Source organism: Salvia hispanica, chromosome 3, assembly GCF_029641045.1.
Source record: "Salvia hispanica isolate PSC_SH4W2 chromosome 3, Shi_PSC_v1, whole genome shotgun sequence".
Classification (NCBI taxonomy): domain Eukaryota; kingdom Viridiplantae; phylum Streptophyta; class Magnoliopsida; order Lamiales; family Lamiaceae; genus Salvia; species Salvia hispanica.
The window spans coordinates 39,576,597-39,599,521 of NC_142694.1; the positions used below are offsets into that span (position 1 = coordinate 39,576,597).

The window sequence follows — 22,925 nt, forward strand, 5'->3', positions numbered from 1 at the left end:
TCTCCTTCTTATATTTTAAATTATTTTTTGTACTTATTTTCTGTTCATAAGAAATTCATGCGATGATTCCAATGACTAATTTTGATCACAATAATAATTTAGTAAAAATTAGGTCAATTAATAAAACCATTTAATTTGATAACTAGTACTCTCTCTGTCCCATTAGAAATGAAACATTTGCTTTTTCACACATGTTTAGAAAAAATAATAATAAATAGTTAAAGTGGAAAAAAAAATAAAGTAAAAAAGAGAATAATATAAAGGGGAGTCTCCTCTACATTATTCTCTCTTACTTTATTTTTCACCACTTTAGTTATTTATTATAATTTTTCCAAAACAAGTGCACAAAAGCAAATGTTGCATATTTAATGGGACAGAGGGAGTATTAATTATAATGACAACATCGATAATAATTAATTATGCGGGTAGTTAATTTTATGACCTAAAAATACTAAATTTAGCCCTAATATAAATATGTATAGTTATTGATGGAGGAGCATTTCCGCCCACCCCAACCTATTTTTAATTTATTCGATCTCATTGCTTTAACATTAATTAATGTCGAATCAAATATCAGGGACACAAAATATATTAATCTCTTTCATATGTTGATATGAAAGAGATTACATTTAATTAATAATAATTTTTCTCGCACATATATATGATTAAAAATATAAATCTTAAGAACACAATGCCATCTTATGAATGCATTAATTAGCATTTCAACAAACACCTAACATATGAAGAATTTGGTCACTCCCAACTATACATTTTGGTCATGCCTAATCTATATTCTTCACTGGGGCTAAAATAAAATCCGTCATCCTTCACAATCCAACTGCACACATTAGCCAAACCCGTTTCACACATATGTGCCCTTTTGGCATTGAACACATCGAATCTTTTATGTCTTGCACCCGATCTAAAAGTGCAAGAGAAACGCATCGTTTTGAACATACTAGCATAGAAACTCCATTGATGGTACGGATGATCATGAAGATTATGATATCCCAAATCATTGTCTCCGGAATAACAATGAGTTGTTAGTATCGGAGATTTTTTAGATAATTCATCGAATATGAAAACCTCATATCTTGATGTGGCCTTTGATAGGGCAGCCCTTTGAACAAAAACAATTAATAGAAACACCAAAACTTTGGTTTTCATGGCCATGTTGATGAGGAAGTGTGCTTTAATTCCTTACATTTTCTTGATTAATTTATAGTACTAGTTAATGATTTAATTTAGGCTATATGGATTTTTATGCGTTGAATTATTTACTATAACTGGTTCATTGTAAATATGTTATGTTATTCATATCACACGTGACATGTCATTAATATCAAGATTATATATAGGTCCGTTGGATCTTACGGAAAACATATAAATATTTGTTTCTATAAATGTAAATTGTAATGTAATTACCAAACGATGAATGAATTAATAATTATGACTAATAATTCAAAATATTGCAGTGTTGTAGCAATGCTATCGCTTTTTAGTTTATAGCAAAATTACGTGGGAAAAATATAATATTTAATACAGGAAGAAGATCAGTTAAAAGGCAGAGGTCATTAATTAGGTTATTTTACAAATTTTTGTTTACTAATATATTTTGATTGATTTTTTATAATTTTTTATTTTATTAGATTCTTATAGTTATATATTTAATTTGATTCAAGAGATTCATTAGTTGGATCTTTTACGGACTTTAGAATTCAATTAAAAATTATCATTCACAACCGATCGAAAGTAATTTCAAATTATTAATTCAAACTAGAAACTCTCATTTAAGACCAGAGTAATTCCGAATTTAAACTGCGGGGGTAAATAGGGAGTAACTTTTTATGTAATTGATTATTTTTTAAATTTAGTATCTCAATTCAGACATATATATGAGCAATTAATTCACGTCAGATCAATTAATTAATACATAAAATAAAGGTAAGAACACCTAAAATGCGCATTCCTCAAACAGATTATTACACAATTCATACATAATATTTGAAATTTATACAAAATATTTGAAATTTCATCCGTATTTCAATTTAATACTACATTCTTTCATGTGTGTTTGAACAATATGATAATGAAATTTTTTTATACCAATATAAAACAATGATGAAACATATTGTATTCCACGTAGAGAAAGAGTTAACTATATTCAAACAAAAATAATAGAATGTACTACTAAGATAAAACACGAATGAAATTTTTTTGTATATGTATGCAAACTTCAAATTTTTTGTACTAATATAAAACAAAGCTGAAACATTTTGCATGAATTAGCGTATGTATCCCTCAAACTTCTACATTTTTAATCAAAACTAAATATTTAAAAAAAATTCAAGAATGACAACATTGATGATCTTTAAGCACATAGTAGTACAAAACAATCTAGAAAAAAGGTGAAGCTACACTCCACTTAAAATAGCAAGAAACCGGCGGCGACGGCGGCGGCGACAGTGGTGGCAGAGACTTTCTCGGCTGAGGCGGCGCCCTCGGCCGGCGTATCGCCCGACCCAGCACCATCGGTGGATGCAGCTGGTGATCCTGCTCCCGCCCCCGGTGATGCTGCGGTGGCGAATGCACCTTTTCTGGGTAGCGGAATCGGAGCTCCTCCGGGGCCGGAGAAGGACCTGGACGGGGACACGGCCGGCGATATGTACGGCCGAGCTGCGTTGGCGGAGACTAACAAGATTGTTAGGGCAAGAGCAAGGGCAACAACATGGGATGCCATTTTATTTTTGAGTTTTTTTTATTTTTGCAAGTTTATTTTTTTTTTAATATTTAGGAAAATTGATGAATTGGAAAGGATGTGATCAAATATATAGATAGTGAGAATTTTTTTTGTGTTTTTGCCGGATATTTAGGTGAGGTTGAGGTTTGTCTATTTAACTATTTTAATGTTGAATGTCAAATTTAAGTTGTAAATTAATTTTTTTTTTTTAATTTAGGAGAAGTGAAAGCTAAATGTGTCTAGCGTTTTGAGCAAACCATCTATCTTCCATGACATGCGGATTATCACCATTAAATTTTAGGGCAAAATGCTACAAAATCCATGAATTTTGGTTTTTTAAAAATCTGCCTAAAATAGAAAGTGTGGATTCAGTTGTCTGCATGTAATATATTATTGTGTTTTTCAATAAGTTGCAGTATTTTCTTTACGAATAGATTATGTCGTTTATTAACTCACCGCCGACGACATCTATGACTTTTTTACGATACAATTTCACCAAAAATATTTGTTTTTGAGTCTACATTAACAGTTTTTCCGGTTGATTTTATAGTGCGGGATACATTAGATCAAACTTAATGATTTTTTCAACAATTTATCTAACTTTCGTATATCTAAGTAAAAAGCTGAATAGTACGAAAATAAATTCAATATGTCAAAATTAGTAGTGAGACTTTTCTCCAATGGATTGGAGTCATCCCATTTCATCGAACAACTGGTTATCAAACTTTAAACATATATATAAGCCCCGTGATGATTGCAGCAATAGTTTAATACTAGTAAGTCGGTAGCTTAGTTTTGAATCGAACAAATAGCTGTGAGATTTTTAAAAATGAGAGAAAATTATCATGAATATTCAAATAAATTATCAAGGAAAAAGGATACAGGTTTACTTCAAATCTATCCTAATCTATTAATACTAGTAATATATATTGTACCAAACTATACTATATAGAAATTAAAATAGGTAAGAATAATTTGGTTACATTTAAAATTTGTAAGAATGCGTACGCATGTAGACTATTAATAATAATAGATAAATATAATAAACATTGCATTTGAATTACTAAATTATATACAGATGAATTAATATTGAGCTTACCAAATATTAGTATAATATAACAATACACTTATAATAGCTACAAATTGTTTTAACTAATTAACATATTAAACAAAATTAAACGTATATTATACATGTATTACAAATTCACAACTTTTTGTGCGATGTACCTAAATATGAAGTATATATATGATTCAAATTTGTAAACGCTCCTGTATCTATAATATTGTATGTCTAACTATGCTTCTTCGAAAAATATAAGATGGAGTATCAAATAAACTCAACAAGAAGATTAACTTCATCTAACAACAAAACAGAATGGTAAAAATGTCGGAAAAAACAGGCAATCCCCAGTCAATCCTGCAACCTAAAGTAATCGATTATGTAGTAACTTTGACATTTTTCTTAATCTCATGATCTTAGATTGGGAATTATGCATGTATGATGTGACAAACAGAAAATACTAGCCGAAAACATTTGACTACTTAAACAATGTTTTTAATTTTTATGCTACGTCAATAAATTAGTACATGTAGCATGCTGGAATTCTTTTTCGTCATGATAAACTGAAAAAAATGTCATATAAGCAGTCATTTTTTAAACTTAGGTGATAAATTAAAATTTGACCAAACTTGTTATTTGGATTCTAGTCACCAAGATAAACGAGAGTAATCATTATTGATCGTCTTTATTAAAAAAATCGAACAATAGACTCAAGTTACACAACATATAATCAACAAAATTCTAAGAAATCGAAAAGATATTCAATCAAATATTACAAATGATCTATTAAATCCAAATAAAACAAATTATAGAATCAACGCAACAACCACATTACATAAGGAAGTATCCGGCGGCCGCGGTGGCGCCGACGGCGGCAGAGAACTCCAATGAGGCGGCACCGCCAGCTGCCGGCAGCGTCTGGTCACTCGAGTCGGTGGATGATCCATCATCGGAGGCATCAGGAGAGTCGGCCGGAGAGTCAGCCGGAGACTCGGTGGGCTCATCGGAGGGGATCGGAGGATCGGTCTCGTCGTCGGCGATTCCCGCTCCGGTGGCGTTGGAAGCTGCCGCCTTCGGGGCTGGGGCGGCTGCGAATGGCACCGGTGCAGATTTTGGCGCAGCGATGGGGGCTGCGGTGGATTTAGATGGCGCGGAGGCCGGAGATTGGGCCGAGACGACAGCGGCGAAGGCGGCGAGTGAGATCAACGCGATCACAATTATTTGGCGGGCCATTTTTTTTGTTTGAATTAATTGAAATTTAGATCAGATTTATTAAGGTATATATATACCACTTTTTCTTAAATGTTTTTTTGAATTTGAAACAATTTTTCTCTCTGCAAGTTTACAGAGAGAACATACGGCAGAAATGATTGAAGGGGTGGGAGTTTGGAGAAGATTTGATGGAGATTTATAGTTACATTTTTACCATATATGTGAATGGTTGAGGTGAGGTTGTAGGCCTATTTTGAAGGTCATCTTTGTATTTGAAGGTGCCTAAATTTGGATTTAGTTAAAGTTAGTTGTGTGTTTGTGATTTATCTCTAAATAAACTATTGGTAGTTTTTTTTGCATGATTTTAAGAAGGTGATATAAGTAGTATATACACTACTACACCCGGCCATGATTGGGCTCAGCTCGTTTTTAAGAAATGGTGTAAAAAAGTGGATATGAAAAGTTAGTAAATATAAATCCTACTATATGTTAGTTTTATAATAAAATGATTAATTGGATCGAAGAGGGCTAGGGGCCAATGATCGTTTTAGTGTCGGGTTAGTTGATCTTCCAACCGAGTTTTTGTAGATTCATTCTTGTATAGACATTGATTCAAGTACTTGAATTTGTATGTGTGATATTGATTCGTTCTTGGAGATTACATCAATAAAGAATAGCTAAAGCTTTCCTGTGGACGACGTAGACACACTACCGAACCATTGCACTGACATTAACCTCTCTAACGCTTGGCCAACTCACACACGTGATTCTTCTTTCAATTGGTTTCCATAGTCATTGTCATTCGAATTACACCAATCAATAGTGGACAGAGGGAGTATAATAATATATAAATGGTTATTTTGTGACACAAATTAAAATTGGGAGCCTCTCTTTTTTTCATAGCTGGGATAGAGGTAGGTTGAGTGTGTATGAAATGAAAGTTCAACAAATGCCAAACAAAGTAATACAAACCATGTGAAAACATTTCTAGTTTCCATATGTCAAAGCCATGGCCACACACACACACACATCAGATGAGAAGTCAAGCCACCGAAAAATTCATGAAATTTCCGGTTGCAGTGATGTTGATCCGAGGGAAAAGTCCTCGGATTAAACTCCTGGCTATGATTGAATGTAACTATGGTTCAGACTAGAACAACCTGCATAAAACGAGGAACTTAAATACGTTATCCTCGTAGTCTTGTACCAGTGGGTTACCTTCAGAATCTAAATGGCAATCTTAACTGTTGAAATCATGCAGAATCACTTTCCTACTACGAGGCGATAGTGTGACTCATTTTTCAGATCGAAGAGGCCTAACTAACGGATTCAGGTTAGTACAGAGAAGCAGAGTGAGGGAAGTGCAAATGAATTGTACTTGAGGAAGGAAGGTCCTCGGTCATAATCACGAATCCAAAGACAATTAGAATATTCGCTCGGACCAAAAGTCTCCCCAGCTTTTAGGTGAAAGATTCGCTCGATTTCTGAATGATTCCCTATCACACTAACTGTTGTATCTAAAATAACACTAATGAGCATATCATAAAAGACTTAGTAAACAAATTTCCGCCTTTTATTCACCCGAGTACACCTTTAAGAAGGATGATTTATTGCTATCAGCCTCACCTACCAACAACAAATCATTCTAATGTATCCTAAGGCTTCAGTAGCAATCATATCATCAGTTCAATAAATTAAAGACTCCATCTTGTGGGACTGGTTTATCAAGCAAGCAGAGCAGCACGAATTAGCGAAGCGTAAATCCTTACAAGGCCTATTGTTAACCTACTAAAGTCGCCTTATGATTCTGAAACAATCTCATATTTCCCTAGAGTCCACGACCACGCTCTTCATCATCTCACAAACCCAAACAGCCTCATAAGATTCCACCCAAACAGTAGAAGGAACGACTGATCTTAACTGATACTTATAGTCAAATGGTCGATGAATGAACAAGCCATTCTACCCAACAATGTATCGATTACATATAAACATTTCCTCTGATTCCTATATCGTTACAAAATGTGTTTAAGGAAGCTAACAACGTTTGGGATGGACTGTTTAGAGCATATCTTCATACATTATCAATTTCCCAGTCAGATACTTTCGATTTTTTTTCCTAATTTCTTGATTTCATTTACTTAAATTGCAGTACGAAAAATGTTTCACATATCAAACACCTTCGTCCAATCACATATTCATCCCGAGCTCTTGTTCAATCTAAAATCTTGCAAATCAGCATAAAACCATACACAACATCAATCAACTCAGAGAACATAAACAAACAGTAACGAATCCACCTAAACTACAATTCATAGCGAAGAAATCGAGCTCTTGTTCAATCTAAAATCTTGCAAAACAGTATAAAACCACACACAAAACATCAATCAACTCACAGAACATAAACAAACAGTAACAAATCCACCTAAAATCACAACTCATAGCAAAGAAATCGCGATATATTGGCAATCAATCAAAAGTAGGAACACAAGAATTCTGAGATGCACATCCATTTCCACAGCAAATGCAAATAATTCTCATCGCAAAATGTACAAATTATTGATGCCCTAGATTAACAATAACATGAACTAGATTGCCTTGAAAAAAACGAAACAATATCTCACCAAAACCGCGAAATAATCGGAATCACGTCTTCGTCTTCCTCCTCAGCCGCTTCCTCAGCTTCTTCAGCTTGTGCTTATTCATCTTCTTCTTTCTCTTCTTCTTCACGCTATCAGCTCGTATCACGATCGCGTCGTCGGATTCGGGTGGAATCAACGCGGGTGAAGGAACCGGGTGGTTGAGAAGAAACTCGAACGAGAAAGTCGGGTAGTAAACTTGGCCGAAGATTGGGTTTTTGAGATTGAAATGATCAAATGCGGGTTGATTTGGGATCGGATCGTTAGGTCTGGCGATTTGGGGAAGAGGAAAAGGGGGCGATGGGGAAGGGGGTTTGGCGAAATGGGTGAAGAATGCGGAAGCGGGACGGGATTGATTCCTGATTAGCTTCTGCAGAGATGAAGACGCCATTGTTAGAGGCGGAGAATTTGCAGGATTCAGTTCATGCTTTCACTGAATTAGGGTTTTTGGAGGGGATTGAAAATGGGAAGAAAGAGATTAAGGGGAAGCCAGCAATCTTCCAACACGACTTTAGTAGTTTAAAAATGCGATTTATCGGAAAATTCTTTAAAAAAGAAATATTAAGTGGAGTAGTACTTTAAACCATAGTTTTCTGTTGATTTCTAATCAATCTACTCACTTTCAGACTTTGCTAATTAAACTAAAACTTTATTATAACAAGAACTTTGCTAACGGTTCTTAATATTTTAACACATGATTTGGCAAAAAAATCATCAAGTTGAGCGAGAAAAATGGATAGCCAAAACGGTGGCTTTATATATTTATAGATAGATTGCAATTGTATCAAAAGAGTCGAATCGTGATAAACTTCCACGTTGCAAAGACTTGCGAACCACGAATCGATCCTACGTATCCAAACAAACGAATTCCTAAACCTAAACGATAATGATGCAAATTGAAAAGAAAAAAAAATCGTGACATTGATTATAATGATGGAAACGACATGGTTTCACATCTACCTTTTGAAGAGCCGGTGGACAATAATGATAGAAATGACATCGTTTCACATCTATTTAGATAACATTTGAAGAATCGGTGTACATCCACGACTCGCATGTCACCAAAAAAAAAATTAAAATTTGATCTTTCCAAACGATTAGTATCGCATGGCAGGACAATTTAACTTTGAGCAACCGAGCACAAAAATAACACTATCATACAGTGCTAGTATGTTACAAACAGTGCTTCCAAAGGAGAAGGTAAAAAAACCTATGTAAAAAATTACACCAGAGTGATAATAAAAAAACCAAAAAATAAATGTATTCACATCTGCTGATGCACAGCAAACTGTAAACAACAAAGTATATTTACAAACAAATCTTCTTCAAGGCAGCAAAAAATCTTCAATCAAGCAGTGTTCTTGCTCACATTTCATCGTATTTTCTTCGGCAACGAAAGAATTTGAACGAGGCTCTATCGCTTCATTTGTACAACGCGGACAACCAATATAAAGAATTAGGTGGCAGGGTTAGTACGTACGTTGCATCGGACGAGCTACCTCCCGGGGCTTCAGTAAAGCTTTATTCTCGTGTCTATTCGACTCCTGCAAATCGGGCATAGCTGAAGCTCTTGTCCACACTCGCAACATGTCTAGAAGCACAAGATATCTAAATCAGTGCCCTCGTCAATCACCATTGCATTCGAATTAAAATATCAAAGTGGATTTTACCTGATGGCCGCAGCCAAACGCCATGTCCTTTGGATTAGTGAGGCATATGGGACAAATCTGCAAAACAAGCTCGTAATTTAGTTATTGATAAATTGTCGGTAAATTTGCAATCGTCCCGTGATGTTTTTTTTCAGGTAAATGCAATGCTGAGTTGGCGTACACGTCTAAAATTCTGGTGATGTGGATGAATAGTGGCGCAATCATGTATTAATGTGATGACGTGAATGACTGAACGACATTGTTTTGAGCCTAATTACTAAAATATAAAAAAGTAAATAAAATAACTTTGGTCAAATGGAACAATTGAGAATTTTTGAAACTTCATGATTTTGAATTTTGGAAGGTGCAGGACAAACCGGAAATGAACTATTCCTCGTGATTTTACCGGGTATAAAAATGCGTGTAAATATTTACCTGGTGTTCGTAGTTAGAAGACGGAGCGGGAGGAGATGGAGCAGGAGGAGCAGTGTAGTCGTAGTACGAACTAGAGCTGTATTGATAGGCATCTGCTGGCGAGGGCGAGGGTGAGGGCTTTGAATTTCCGCCAAATGCTGCTGCGCCATAGACGGGAGGAGGAAGTGCAATTCTCTCCGGAACGTTCCCTTTCCTTCGACTGGAATGCCCAAAACACGGAAAGTAAGCGAAGTGTCGTAAATACACCAAAAGGGATCGTTGCAGGTACATACACGATGAACAAACAACGGAGGTGAGAAAATTACCCCAACAGATTGAGCTCCATCGTTGCTTTATACTGAGTAGGGATTTCCATCAACGCTGAAAGAGCAAACTCCGTTTCTTTTCGGGTTGGGTGCGTATTTTTAGCCATAATCTCGGTGAAGTTGACAAACTACGAGCACGGAGAGTGTCTCAGTGGAAAAAAATGGAAATTACTAACGAAATAAAGGTATATAATACGAGGCACGGGACTCACCTGGAAATTATCGAACTCCCTTGCAGGGATATTGTCGTCGAATTCCTTCATTGTATCCCAAGGGCCGTCTCCGACCCCGACCAAAATAATTGATAGAGGCAACTGGCTGCAGGTATGGTTGCAACATTACTTCAACATGTTTACTCCAAAGTCGAGAAACAGAATACAGCTCGTGTTTACGGATATTTACCTTGCTTCGACTATTGCTTGAACGGTTTTCTGCTCCTGTGGACTCAACTGACCGTGATCGGTATCAACACTTCTCGTGACCTAAGAAGATGATGAGATAAATGAGACGGGTGTAAAATAACATAAGGAACCGAACCCCAACATGTCGAAATATGTTAGCACGATATTAGGACCTCAAACACAACATCCCGAAAAATAACACAGATGCCTCATCTTGTGTGGCAGTTAGAACTCGAACAATCCATGCTCCTCGATTCTAACTTTTTTTCGAACTTCACAATATTTCAAAATACGCAGAACTATATTAACATAAACGATGTATGAAGGTAGCATACCTGCCCATCGGCAATAATCACTAAAACATGGTACTGGCCCCGGTTCTGCTCGACAACAGTCATAGCCATTTCGATTATCGGTGCAAATGATGTGGGCCCTGCAGGGAAAGTAAGCGTAAGGCAAAAAAAAATATATATATACAATTTTAACACCGAACTCCACAAGATAGACAAAACACGGAACCTGCAAGCTTCAGGTTCGGAACAAGTTCTCTGTAACGGCGCAGAACTTCCTCAAATCCATTGCAATTCCTTCCATCGGGATAAAAACTAAATACGTCTTGATCATGAGTTGATGCTGTCAAGTTCAATTAAAACATTCAAATTACAACATTAATGAAAAGTTTAAAAAGACGAAAAAATTAGTAGTATATAATATAGTACCATCTCCAAACCCGTAACAAGGGATCAAATTGTCGTCATCAAAAGCTGCCAAGGTTTTCCCTACAATGGTTATGGCTTGTTCGTAGGGATTCAGACCATCGCCAATGTTATGTAAGCTTAGGTTGTTATATGATATCTTGCCTAAAAACGGAACCAAGTTAAGAATATTTCTCCAGAAGTTACAGTAATGCGATTAATCTATGCGGATAAATAGACCTACCAGTCCATTCATTGCTCTTAGTAAAATCAATCCCGATAATCAAGTTTGAAGACTCAAGGCCAGCTCGTGCAAGAGCTTCGGTAACCTGCAGAAATTCGTTCCATTATTTTAATCTTCTTGACAAGACTCTCATATATCTTAAAAGTATAAAGAAACATCTCTGAGAAAATGACAACAGAGACAAGAAAGTTATACACACTCAACATAAGGTCGTACAGATAAGAATAACTTCACCACTCGATTCTACTTCAACGTAAATCTGGCTTTCAAATCATCGACAACTATTTGTATGCTTTGCCTAGCACTCAAATTATAGACATCATAACATTTAGATAAGCCATTTTAAAGAAAGAATTCCAAGCCCTTTCTATTTACAAAAAATTATTTTTCTCTATCACCATTTTAAAGATATATACTTCCTCCGTCCAACTCATAGTGACACATTTCCCTTTTTCGAATGTTCCAATCAAAGTGACACATTTCTAAAAATGCAAACACCTCTCTCTACTTTATTCTCTCCCCAGTTAACACACTAATCAACACTGCATAAAATCTCATGCTGAAAAAGAACTGTTTCGCTTTGAATGAGACGGAGGGAGTAGGGTAATCTCACATATACTCTCCTTATTCATTCTCAAAGGAAGATTTGTCAGAGAAATGGTACTTGAGAACTCGAATAGTTCCATCACTTTAGTCCAAACTTCTGGTATCGAAGGTGAAAATCACACGTGTATTTAATACAGACACGATGTTGAAGCTAATCCTTCCCTGTCTAGGGAAGGTACGCTTCTCGGATTTCACATCCAGCCAATTCAATTGAATGGAGTATTAACAGTATTCAAACATAAGACACGTGATATCAGATTTAACCGCCAATTCTGAGGTCTTCCGACACACACATACCTCCTCTAACGAACGATAGTTGTCAGCAATCCTCGAATACCTCTTATCAAGCCTCTTTTGTGGCGCATGCACTTGAGGAGCAGGCATACGGTACGGGGCCGGGGCAGGTGATGGAGGCGCATAATCTTGGGGCGAAGCGTAGAACTGCTCCACGGGCGGATACCCTGCTGATGGCGCTGGATACGGATACGCCACAGGTGGGACCTGATCATCATATCGTGAATTCGACGATCCAGTGTTCACGCCACCATCATGCTGCCACCCTGATGAAGTAGAACCCGTTCTTGACGGTTGGTTCGGCTTAGGATAATTTTGTGCATACTGCGAATACGTCGCCTGACCATAATCGTGCTGCCATCCAGATGAAGAGCTAGACCGAGTCGTTGAAGCTTGCCTCCAACTCCCCTCGGCTCTAGGGCTCGAGCTCTTGTTTCCCATCAAAAAATCAGCAAAAATCCCCCAAAAATTCCACAATTATCAAATGAAACCTGTCAATTCAAAATCCTAAAAGCTCAGACACAAAGCATCTCAAACTAAAAATAATAACTCCATTTATTACAAGACAAAAGCAGAGAATCTAATAACCTCTTTACTACAAAAAATAGCATAAACCAAATCCTCCAATAATAACAGATGCCTCATTTATTCAACTGCAGGAAAACTCTTATAATCATACAAATTTCACAATTAAAATGTGAATTCGAAGAAAATTCAAAACAAGGCGACTTTTGAAAGATTCAAAAAGTCTCTTTCAAATTGCTCTTACCAATTCACACCTACCATTTTATCTGCAATTACTCCATAATTATCACACATATATACAGTGACTAACTCCAAAATATTTGTGTTCACACAGAAACTTGCAACTGAAGCGAAAATGTGAAATCCCAGTTAAAACCCATCATTTTTCTCAACATCAACAGGTGCCAAAAACATCAAAATTGAAACTTTTGAAGATTCAATCATCTTTTTCAAGATCCCACTTACCGGATTGAGAGAGATGAGATGCGAAAGGTGGAGTCTTTTTCAGCATTTCATCATAATCCGTTACAGAAAGGGGGGAATTTACCAGGAAACTACCAAAAAAGGGGCTTGGCTTTTGTTGAGATTTATTATTATCTATTTTCTGAAAAGAATATTAAATGAATTCTGGATTGGAATGGAGCTGGAAGCTTCTCTCTTTTGAAGATTAATCATTGAAAAAGGGAGCTTTTTTAGTGGGAATCTCTCATGTGATTAACATATTAAGTTGTTGCGGGCACTCAAAGTCTTATGTATCATGGAGTGTCAATATATTTTTGTTTAATTTCGAATTGAAAAGCAGATCTATGTATAAAGTCAAGGATCGAATTCATGGTTTTAGATGTTTAAATTTTAATTTCGAATTGAAAAGCAGATCTATGTATAAAGTCAAGGATCGAATTCATAGTTTTAGATGTTTAAATTTGTTGCCGATTTGTAGGAGGTCACTTGCTAATAATGTGGGAAATCGAATTTCGTTATTGATTTGTAGATAACTTAATATAAACATATATAAAAGACGAGTTTTGACCTTATTTTAAATATTGATAAGTTTTGGGTAAGCTTTTGAATATTTATAAGCTTTGGGTCTATATACCTAAATCATGTTTTTTATTTGTAACGGCCAATTATGCGTTAATTACAAACCGTTAGACATAACTAAAATTAGGCATTTTTTAAATTAAATTTGGATCAAATGATGTTACAATTTATGACTCAATGGCCAAATGATGAAGAAAACGTGTTATTCAAATTCAGAGACTTACGTCAAACTAGAGTTAAATGTGGAACGGTTAATCTATTAAAAACAATGATTAGTATTTTAATATTATTATTCAATTTTTGAAATTTTGTAGTAACTCATTTATTCATTATAACTTTTAATCCATGGCTAATAACAACAAAAATAATAAGAAATGTCAAAATTTTGTAACCCACATTGTCTTAATATTATAATTTATGATGTTTTAATTCCATGATCTATCATTGATTAATTTTGTGATTATAAAATGCATAGAGTTGTGGATGAATCACACACCACAAAAGCACTCTCCATTCTCTTTCAAGCTCTCAACATTGTATTGTACATTTTAGAAACATTGTATACTCAATTTTTAGAGCCCCATGCATCAAGTTCATCGGTGTCTAGCGATTTTGAGATGTTATGTACGTTAGGAGAATTTCATCATTGGGGATAATACGTCAATCCGAGATCACCAACTTTAATGTAATTTGTCTTGCAGAAAGAAGGATTTTCTCAACTAGACTTGTAGTTCAATTTATATTATAATTTTTATTGTAATTTATATTTATTTATTGCTATTTTTTTTTCTTTTGATTGCAATAGTTAGAGTAGCGCATGTATATATGGTTCGAGAATTTTATCACAATATTTCTTACAATTCTTAGAAAGGGAAGAATCGTAATATTATTGACTCGAGACATGCATAATATTTATTTTCATCTTTAAACAATTTATTATTTTTGTATATTTCTATCGTCATTGTTGCTATAATTACATTTAAGTGGTGTAAAAAAAACATTTGATCACTTGTGATGAATTAATGTCCTAAACCAATTACTTTAATGTTATTTTTGTGTAGTTTATCATTTGAATATTTTTATGGTCATATAATTTTGATGTTTTGAATATTATGAGTTGATTTATTATTTTGCTAAAATTGTGATTTATGCTTTTTTTAGAGAGATATGAATGATTGTTTCAAACATATTTTTCAAAAGTGTCCTCTTGACACTCTCTTCTTCGTTGTCAAAATAATTGTGTTTGTCTTGGTTTCATTATAAATACTATATTTATTGAATTTTTATTTATAGTGTATTTTTATATTTTAATCTTCATAGTTATATTATTTTTTATTTTAATTAATAATTTAAATAGTATGATGAAAAAAATTACGTCGTGCATCGCACGTGGGTTAACACTAGTTCTTTAAAAATGGATCTTGCCTCTATTATTGTTGATAACCACTAGACAATATTTATATGTCTAATAAGTCAAACCAATAATAAATCTAAAATTTTACTTCATATGACATTGATAGAGTTGACATGAGTTTTAAGAATGTACTAAATAGTGGATAGAAAATGTTAATGGAAAGTGAATCCTACTTTTATATAGTATTAATCTATCGTCTATCATAATCTAAAGTGTCAGTGGGATGAAAAAACTTCACAATCATTATTAGTGGATCATGAATCTTCCCATCTCAATTTAGCAGTCTCTGACTCGAGCCATGCTAATCGATAATCTGTCTTGGAATGATTATCATGGAATAAATCTTGGCTCACTTAAATAGACTAACCTTATAGGACAAATATAGAAAATTGTTGGTACACTTGCCAAATCAAGGTCGATGGTCGACTTTCTTTGAATTAGGTATAAATCTATTCAATACGTGGTAGATTGTCCAAATTTCAATGCCTAAAAACAAACAACTGTATAAAAATACACATGTTTTTATAATATTGGAGTCAATAGAAGTGAATAGAAGTTGAACAATTAGCCAGTTCTTTTTTACAAACTTGAATGATTATGTTGCGAATTTATCAAATTTTAAGTAGTTGCATTTTGCAAAACGAAAAACTTTGTGGCCCAAGTTTGGGACTATCCAAATTGCCCATTGATGAGTGGGCCTTGGGCCATAAAAGTTTAGGCTGGATTAGTATTAAGCCTGAACTGATACTTTAAAGTTTGGTTAACTGTATTGCAATTTTTGTTTTTTTTAATGATAATAACTTTGTGTTATACTCCTCCAAGTAGTAAGTTGAAGGTTTTACCATTTCAAACCAAATTGCCTCGGAGCTTGAATGAGACATTGAAACACTTATTTTGGCAGAATATTTCTAAGTCAAATTGAAACGCCGAGTGCATATTTATAATTACTAAAGATTGAGACATTTCCATATAAAAAGATTAATGTGACGAGATCTAATACTCCCTGCGTCCGTCATTATGAATCCTAGTCACTTTTACATATTCATTTTATAAAAATGATAATAAATAGTTAAAGTAGATAAATGATAAAGTAATAAGAATAATAATATTGAGAAGAGTCTTCTTAACATTATTGAATATATAAACACTATGAGAACATTTTTCTCAATGTCATAAAATGTAAAGTTATTTGTGGCAAAAACTAATAAATTTACTCATAACATTTATTTTAATTTCACAACAACACAACCCCATATAAAAATAAACAAGAAAAGAGCATTAAATTTTAGCCCCAAAACAACAAATTCCTATTTTTGAGAGGCGAAAATGAGAATATCTGATACTTTAAGCTTCCACGAAAAAAACAAAATTGATTTTTCAAGGTTTACCGCTCAAATATCTTCGACCTTTTTGAAATTTTTGTTGGAAATTGAATCCTTCAACCGAAAATTTCCGCTTGCAGCTATGGCGAGCGAAGCCGCCCACGAAAATCCCGACGAATGGGAGCTCATAAACGACGACGGCTTCGTCTACAAGCGCAAGAAGCGCCCCCGCCTCGAACACGCCGCCGCCGCCCCTCCGCCGCCGGATCCGGCGGCGGAGCGGAAGCACCGACTCGAGCGGCGGAAAAGGGCCTTGCTGAAGTTGAAAGAGAGGTACCTGGAAGAGATTAGCCGGTGGGAACTTTTGTCGAACACGTTGACTGCAATGGAGCAGAATGCTGCGAAACAGTCGATGGAGCTCCCCACGACTTCCTCTGATGGGGCTTCTAGCTCCGGCGAGATTTCGGCGGCGGATTCACCTCGACGGAGAGTCGTCGGTGACCTTCTCGCTCAGGTAAGTCCACAATTGGTTTCTGGAAGGTTCTGATTTTGAAATTAGGTTAAATTTTGTGCGTTTGGAATTGCAGGTTGAAGCGCAGGAGGCTATAATTAGGGATTTAACGAATTTGTGTGATGTGGCGGAAGGGCTGTGCAGTGCACAGGAGGGGAAATTCAAGCAGAAGCTAATTGACCTACCGATTTGGGATCCGTCGCCGGACGAGCTCATGAAAGCATTGGGTGATGGATGAATTGAGCAATTCGCATCTGTTAGCGATAGGTAAGTGGAATAATTTGATTAATTTCTGATTGAAATCACGAAAAAGTAGAAATTAGGGGAAAATGTACAATGGCTGGAGATGTTCAACTTGTAATATTGTGTAAATTGAGTGGTAGGGCAGTGAGATTTGTTTTGAATCAGTTGAGTTGTAGAGTTGCTTCTTAGCTGTATAAACTAGGTTTTATGGTGCCGGGCTCGTTGATGTATTTGATGTTTGAGCAAGAAGGATGTGAAAATGATGGATGTGATTCCGGGTTCTTGGCATTTCTTGATGTCTCTGGATCCGAATACTGTGGCGTGGTGGTGGTGGTGGATTTACTGAGTTCTTGCTTCATAGCTGTATAAACTAGGATCCGTGGTGGCAGGCTTGTTGATGTAGTTGATCTTTGAGCAAGAAGGATGTGAAAATGATGGATGAGTTCTGGTTCTTGGCGTTTCTTGATGTCTTTGGATCTGGATATGGTGGCGTCGTGGTGGTGGTGGTAGTCCCGCAGAGGATTAGAGTGTTCACACGAAGCTCGTTTGCCACTTTGTTGATGTAGTTGGTCTTTGAGCAAGAAGGATGTGAAAATGATGGATGACATTTCTGGTTCTTGCCATTTCTTGACATCTCTCGAGCCAGATAGGGTAGCGTGGTGGTGGTGGTCCGGTGGAGGATTAGGGTGTTAATACGAAACTCGTGTGCCACCTTGTGATGTGGTTGATGGTCTCTGAGCAAGAAGAATATGATGGCATTTCTTGGACCGGATAAGGTGGCACGGTGGAGGATTAGGGTGTTCATATGAAGCTAGTACTATGTTGTTTCTAGATAATGGTGGCTAGATGTAGAATTTGTAAGATGAAACTAGCAAGCAATTATCCCCCCAATCTTGATGTGATTTCTTTTTGAGAAATTTGTTGATCAAGTTGGGGTGTTGTGTGATGTGATCAGCTTATTTGTGTTGTGTGTTTCTAATTGTGAAGATATGGTCTTTATGACCAGCAACATGTCCAATTAATTTGGGTATCATTATGGATATCTATTCAATCTACTATTAAAACATTCAATTTGCGGACTCTCTCTTTCTAATTCTAGCATAAAGTTCTAATGTTTTTGGGCTGCACATTCACATTTCATTTTATCCAAAATGCCCAAAACTCTTCTGGCATTGCTAATACTCCCTCCGTCTCACTTTAGGAGTTTCGGTTTACCATTTCTGGGTGTTCCACTTTAGGAGTCCCGGTTGAAATATTTCATAAATGGTATTAGGCCCCACATTCCACTAGCATTTTTCCACTCACATTTTATTATAAAACTAATATAAAAAAGTAGGACCTACATTCCACTATTTTTTTCATCAACTTTCCTTTACATTTCTTAAAACCCGTGCCGAACTCAACCGGGACTCCTAAAGTGGGACGAAGGGAGTATATTTTTGAGCCCTTTGGCAAAACAAAACGAACAACATTAGTGCGTCAAACGAAGTTAGTGCTCATATAAGGATGTCGAGCTCATGTAAGGTGTGTAGCATATTACTCCATCTGTCCCGCTTAAGATGATATACCTTTCTTTTTTTGGAAACTCTCTCCAATTAATAGACCCAACCACTTTTTTTCACTCATATTAAAATATTCATCTTTCTTTCTCTCTATATTTTAATACTTGCACCTACATTTTCTCTTTACACTTTAACCAATAACTCCTAAAATCCCGTATCGGCTAAGAAATGTGTCATCTTAGCCGGGACGGATGGAGTATTTAACACGTGATAATATATCGCTAAACATCAATTAATTGCAAATATATTTTCCACTACACACAATAAATTTCATTTTTGATAAACCTAATGCAAAAAAAAAATAATGAATCCGTTTAGGACAAAAGTGGAAAATTGAAAGAACAACGTAGGATGCGATCATCCGCATGTTTATCCTCGTACCTTTCTATTATCAGTATGGAATATTTATGAATATTCCATCATACATAATTCTCGTTTTTGAGTAAACATAGGAAGTTGAAAGATTTTCCTCTGCACATTTGTTTGACTATCTCCTTCCCTCTCTGAAAAGACTGCAACAATCCTCATGAGAGAGAAAGAGACTAATTTGAGGGGAAAAAATGCACAAAATTGAATCTTGGGAGAAATTAAAAATCAGCCCTTTTTAATAGTTTCTTCGATTATGTGATCTCGATTTTATATTTGATGTGTAATTGGAGAGGAAGAGGGGTTAGAGAGAGAAAGGAAAGCTGTGTGAACATTGAGAGAGAGAAAGCTTCCAAAAAAAGTGATGATTGTGATGAGGTATGATGCTTTCACTCCCTTTCAATTGCAGATTTGATTTTTGTTTCAATGATTAGAAATGCCGAAATTTAATGTTATATTGGTTTGATGAATTGCTTATTTTGGGGATTTTGTGGAGAAACATTAGTATTTAGTTTATTTTAGAGAATATGGTTGATGTATTCAGAAAAGGGTAATTGGTCGGTGATTGGTTGATTTGTGGATTTTCTAGCAAATTAAAAACTCGATCGTAAAAGTCACACTTTTGTTGTGGATTTCCCACGTTGGACGATTCCGGCAAAATGATGAAGGCAGATGCACGACGCAACAGAAGGGAGATGAGATGGAGGGGTATAGCCGTATAGGTGGCTAGGGTAACAATGAATCGATACTTAGGTGGCATCTCCTTCACCTAATATATGATGATCATTGTTAATCTTTTTTGTCTTTTTTTATGTGTCCATGTCAACCACTTATGTCACACAATGTCCACATAAGTAAATGGTTTTTATGACCAAGTTTAAAGATATTGAGCAAGAATTTGATCAAAATTCGTGATATCAGCAACCAACTGCCCTTTTATAAGTGCATGTTGTAAGCATAAGTTGGGATTGAATTGTTCTTAATTAGGCACAACTTGTGTTTATCTATGCAGCAAACTTCCCTATCATCTCTAGCCATGTCGAAACTCGGTTGCCTCCTCCACGGCGTAGATTTCCGAGCGATCTTCGTCTTCCTCCTCGTTGCCCCGGCCTGCGTCTTCACCTTATATTGCCACTACCAAAAGCTCACCTACTTCCTCCGCCCCCTATGGGAGTCGCCCCCGAAGCCCTTCGTCCCTCTCACGCACTACTACAACCCGAACGTCTCGATGGCCACCCTATGCCGCCTCCACGGCTGGGGCATCCGCGAGTCCCCTAGACGCGTCTATGACGCGGTCCTGTTTAGCAACGAGATTGACATGCTCACTATCCGGTGGAAGGAGTTGCATCCTTATGTCACAGGATACGTGTTACTTGAGTCGAATTCCACTTTCACTGGCCTTCCAAAGCCCCTTAACTTCGCAATCCACAGGGAACTGTTCAAATCTATAGAAGCGAGGTTAACGTACGGCGAGATAGGTGGGAGGTTCCGCAGAGGCGAGAACCCCTTCGTTGAGGAGGCGTACCAGCGCTTGGCGCTTGACCAGCTTATCCGTGTCGCGGGGATTGAGCACGACGACTTGCTGATCATGTCGGACGTGGACGAGATCCCAAGCGGGCACACGATCGACCTCCTTAGGTGGTGCGACGACGTTCCTAAGGTTATCCACCTCCAGCTCAGGAACTACCTGTACTCGTTCGAGTTCCAGCAGCACCAGCTGAGCTGGAGGGCTTCGGTACATAGGTACCGCAAGGGGAGGACCCGTTACGCGCACTACCGCCAAACGGACCTCCTCCTCCCCGAATCGGGATGGCACTGCAGCTTCTGCTTCCGCCACATAAGCGACTTCGTCTTCAAGATGAAGGCCTACAGCCACAGCGACCGGGTGAGATTCTCCCGGTTCTTGAACCCGAAAAGGATTCAAGACATTATTTGTACGGGGGGAGATTTATACGACATGCTGCCTGAGGAGTACACGTTCCGGGACATCATCGGGACAATGGGGCCAATCCCTCATTCGCTGTCGGCCGTTGACCTCCCGTCCTATCTGTTGGAGAACGCCGAGAAGTACAAGTACCTTCTGCCCGGGAACTGCGTGCGCGAGCGTGGATGAGACGAGGCGCGTGTGAAGTTTCTTCGTTGGCCGGGATAGTGTATACAAGATCCTTCCTAAAGAAGAAGCTTGATGTGAAGAGAGCTTCATTTTTGTTTACTCTTCTATGAATGGCTATTGATTTGTCTATTTTTGTAGGCTGTACTTAATTTGAGTTAGGACTAATGGAAATTTAGCACTGATGTTTTAAATTTACAAGAATACTGTAAGTTCTCAACTTATGTAGTAGTCTAAAACTGATACAAAGACTGTATTTTTAGGTTTGTCTTAAAATTTTTAAAATTATATGAGCTTTTGATACCTTAAACTAAGCCCCAGTAATCCATTAACCATATATATGTATGAAAAATGCAATAGGCAATATTCAAGGAGTGTTGATCTACAAGTACAAGAGCATACCTTTGAAGTATTTCATCTATATGTTAGCGTGGGTAGCATATAATTATTGGTTAAAGTAACTTTAATTATATATGCACATGATAATGTCAGAAAATGGATCTGAGAAAACTAGATTAAGGAGTTTATACAGAAAAGTTCAAAGTCAAAATTGGATTTGTGATTCACCTAGCATTCCAAAATATCAATTTATTTATCATATTATCAATTGTGATTCACCGAACTGCAGAGCCAGACCTATAAATGAGAGGCCCACATATACTATTCATGTGTCATATCAAATTTTCAGATTAGACCTCAAATATCCACAAGAGTCGAGTCACAGATTACCGGATTGGCCTTCATCATGTGGCTTGGGATCATTCCTCTGCACCACCATTCCCTCGGCCATGCCTCGGGACCGACCCAATAAAGTGAACCGTTTGCGTACCCAAACAATGGCATTTCAAAACCCAATGGCATTTTAAAAAATCTAATATGTCCCTCTCACCTATTATGAATTTCAGATACAAAACTATCAGCAGCTCCAATTTTATACTCCTACTACAAAAAGATGTTCAATTCACACTTCACTCAAACAGTGTGCAACTTCTTGATTCACAAATAATGCTAGCACAATTTTCAAAAATATGATTCTCTTTCAGTATTCAACAGCTGCAAAATCCATTGCATTTCTCTCCATTTCTCATGACTTTCATCCTGTGATGCACTCTGTTTCTCAGCTCCATCCAACTGCAGCCCCCACTCTTCTTGATCCCCATCCGGCTCATCACGTCTCTCGTCTTCATCGCACTGAGGCATAGCTATTCGACAGGAGGACATACTCCCCAGACTTCGCCTCCACAACCTCTGAGAGCCTCTCAGACCACGCGTTCGCCTCAGGTTGCCATGGCATGCTCATCACGCACGAGTAGTGCCTCTGTTTCGGCCTGATGTTGTGTATCTTCCCCATCGAGTCAAAGTAAGCAAGCCCCACAGTGAGAGCAAGCAACAACACTGACAGAAATAAGACCTCATATGCAAATACAATATTTATCAAATGAAAAAAGCCTGAAAACAATTTACATGGAATCACAGTGCATGTTTATTACTACTTCTTATGCAGTCCAATGTTTGCGAACAAATTACATAGAAACACAATGCATGAGATCT

At 36.7% G+C, this 22,925-nt stretch overlaps 3 protein-coding genes across 3 annotated transcripts; 2 read left to right on the forward strand and 1 right to left on the reverse strand.

Annotated features, from left to right (window-relative positions):
- Positions 1-7,453: 7,453 nt before the first annotated feature.
- Positions 7,454-13,516, reverse strand: LOC125214195 (E3 ubiquitin-protein ligase RGLG2-like). The gene is made up of 12 exons (XM_048115106.2): positions 13,271-13,516; positions 12,284-12,771; positions 11,381-11,465; positions 11,161-11,301; positions 10,961-11,074; positions 10,777-10,874; positions 10,443-10,522; positions 10,253-10,358; positions 10,041-10,168; positions 9,736-9,934; positions 9,322-9,378; positions 7,454-9,242 (listed from the first exon to the last, which is right to left on the reverse strand). The coding sequence occupies exons 2-12, from the start codon at positions 12,719-12,721 to the stop codon at positions 9,162-9,164; spliced, it is 1,527 nt and encodes a 508-aa protein (XP_047971063.1). The 5' UTR covers positions 12,722-12,771; positions 13,271-13,516; the 3' UTR covers positions 7,454-9,161.
- A 3,115-nt stretch (positions 13,517-16,631) lies between these two features.
- On the forward strand, positions 16,632-18,429 carry LOC125214199 (uncharacterized). Its single transcript, XM_048115115.2, has 2 exons — positions 16,632-17,096; positions 17,170-18,429. Exons 1-2 carry the CDS (start codon positions 16,725-16,727, stop codon positions 17,329-17,331), a joined length of 534 nt encoding a protein of 177 aa, XP_047971072.1. The 5' UTR covers positions 16,632-16,724; the 3' UTR covers positions 17,332-18,429.
- A 925-nt stretch (positions 18,430-19,354) lies between these two features.
- Positions 19,355-21,640, forward strand: LOC125214197 (uncharacterized). Its single transcript, XM_048115113.2, has 2 exons — positions 19,355-19,642; positions 20,277-21,640. The coding sequence occupies exons 1-2, from the start codon at positions 19,544-19,546 to the stop codon at positions 21,375-21,377; spliced, it is 1,200 nt and encodes a 399-aa protein (XP_047971070.1). The 5' UTR covers positions 19,355-19,543; the 3' UTR covers positions 21,378-21,640.
- Positions 21,641-22,925: the final 1,285 nt, after the last annotated feature.

What these genes read in the sequence shown, in the direction of transcription:
- LOC125214195 (XM_048115106.2), bottom strand. Translation starts at nt 12,721, where the DNA reads ATGGGAAACAAGAGCTCGAGCCCTAGAGCCGAGGGGAGTTGGAGGCAA. An exon ending in ATGGAGCTCAATCTGTTGGG is followed by an intron (nt 9,935 to 10,040) that starts GTAATTTTCTCA and finishes TGGGCATTCCAG; the next exon opens with TCGAAGGAAAGGGAACGTTC. An exon ending in CTTCTAACTACGAACACCAG is followed by an intron (nt 9,379 to 9,735) that starts GTAAATATTTAC and finishes CTTGTTTTGCAG; the next exon opens with ATTTGTCCCATATGCCTCAC.
- LOC125214199 (XM_048115115.2), top strand. Translation starts at nt 16,725, where the DNA reads ATGGCGAGCGAAGCCGCCCACGAAAATCCCGACGAATGGGAGCTCATA. An exon ending in TCGGTGACCTTCTCGCTCAG is followed by an intron (nt 17,097 to 17,169) that starts GTAAGTCCACAA and finishes TTGGAATTGCAG; the next exon opens with GTTGAAGCGCAGGAGGCTAT.
- LOC125214197 (XM_048115113.2), top strand. Translation starts at nt 19,544, where the DNA reads ATGTGTAATTGGAGAGGAAGAGGGGTTAGAGAGAGAAAGGAAAGCTGT. An exon ending in AAAGTGATGATTGTGATGAG is followed by an intron (nt 19,643 to 20,276) that starts GTATGATGCTTT and finishes TTATCTATGCAG; the next exon opens with CAAACTTCCCTATCATCTCT.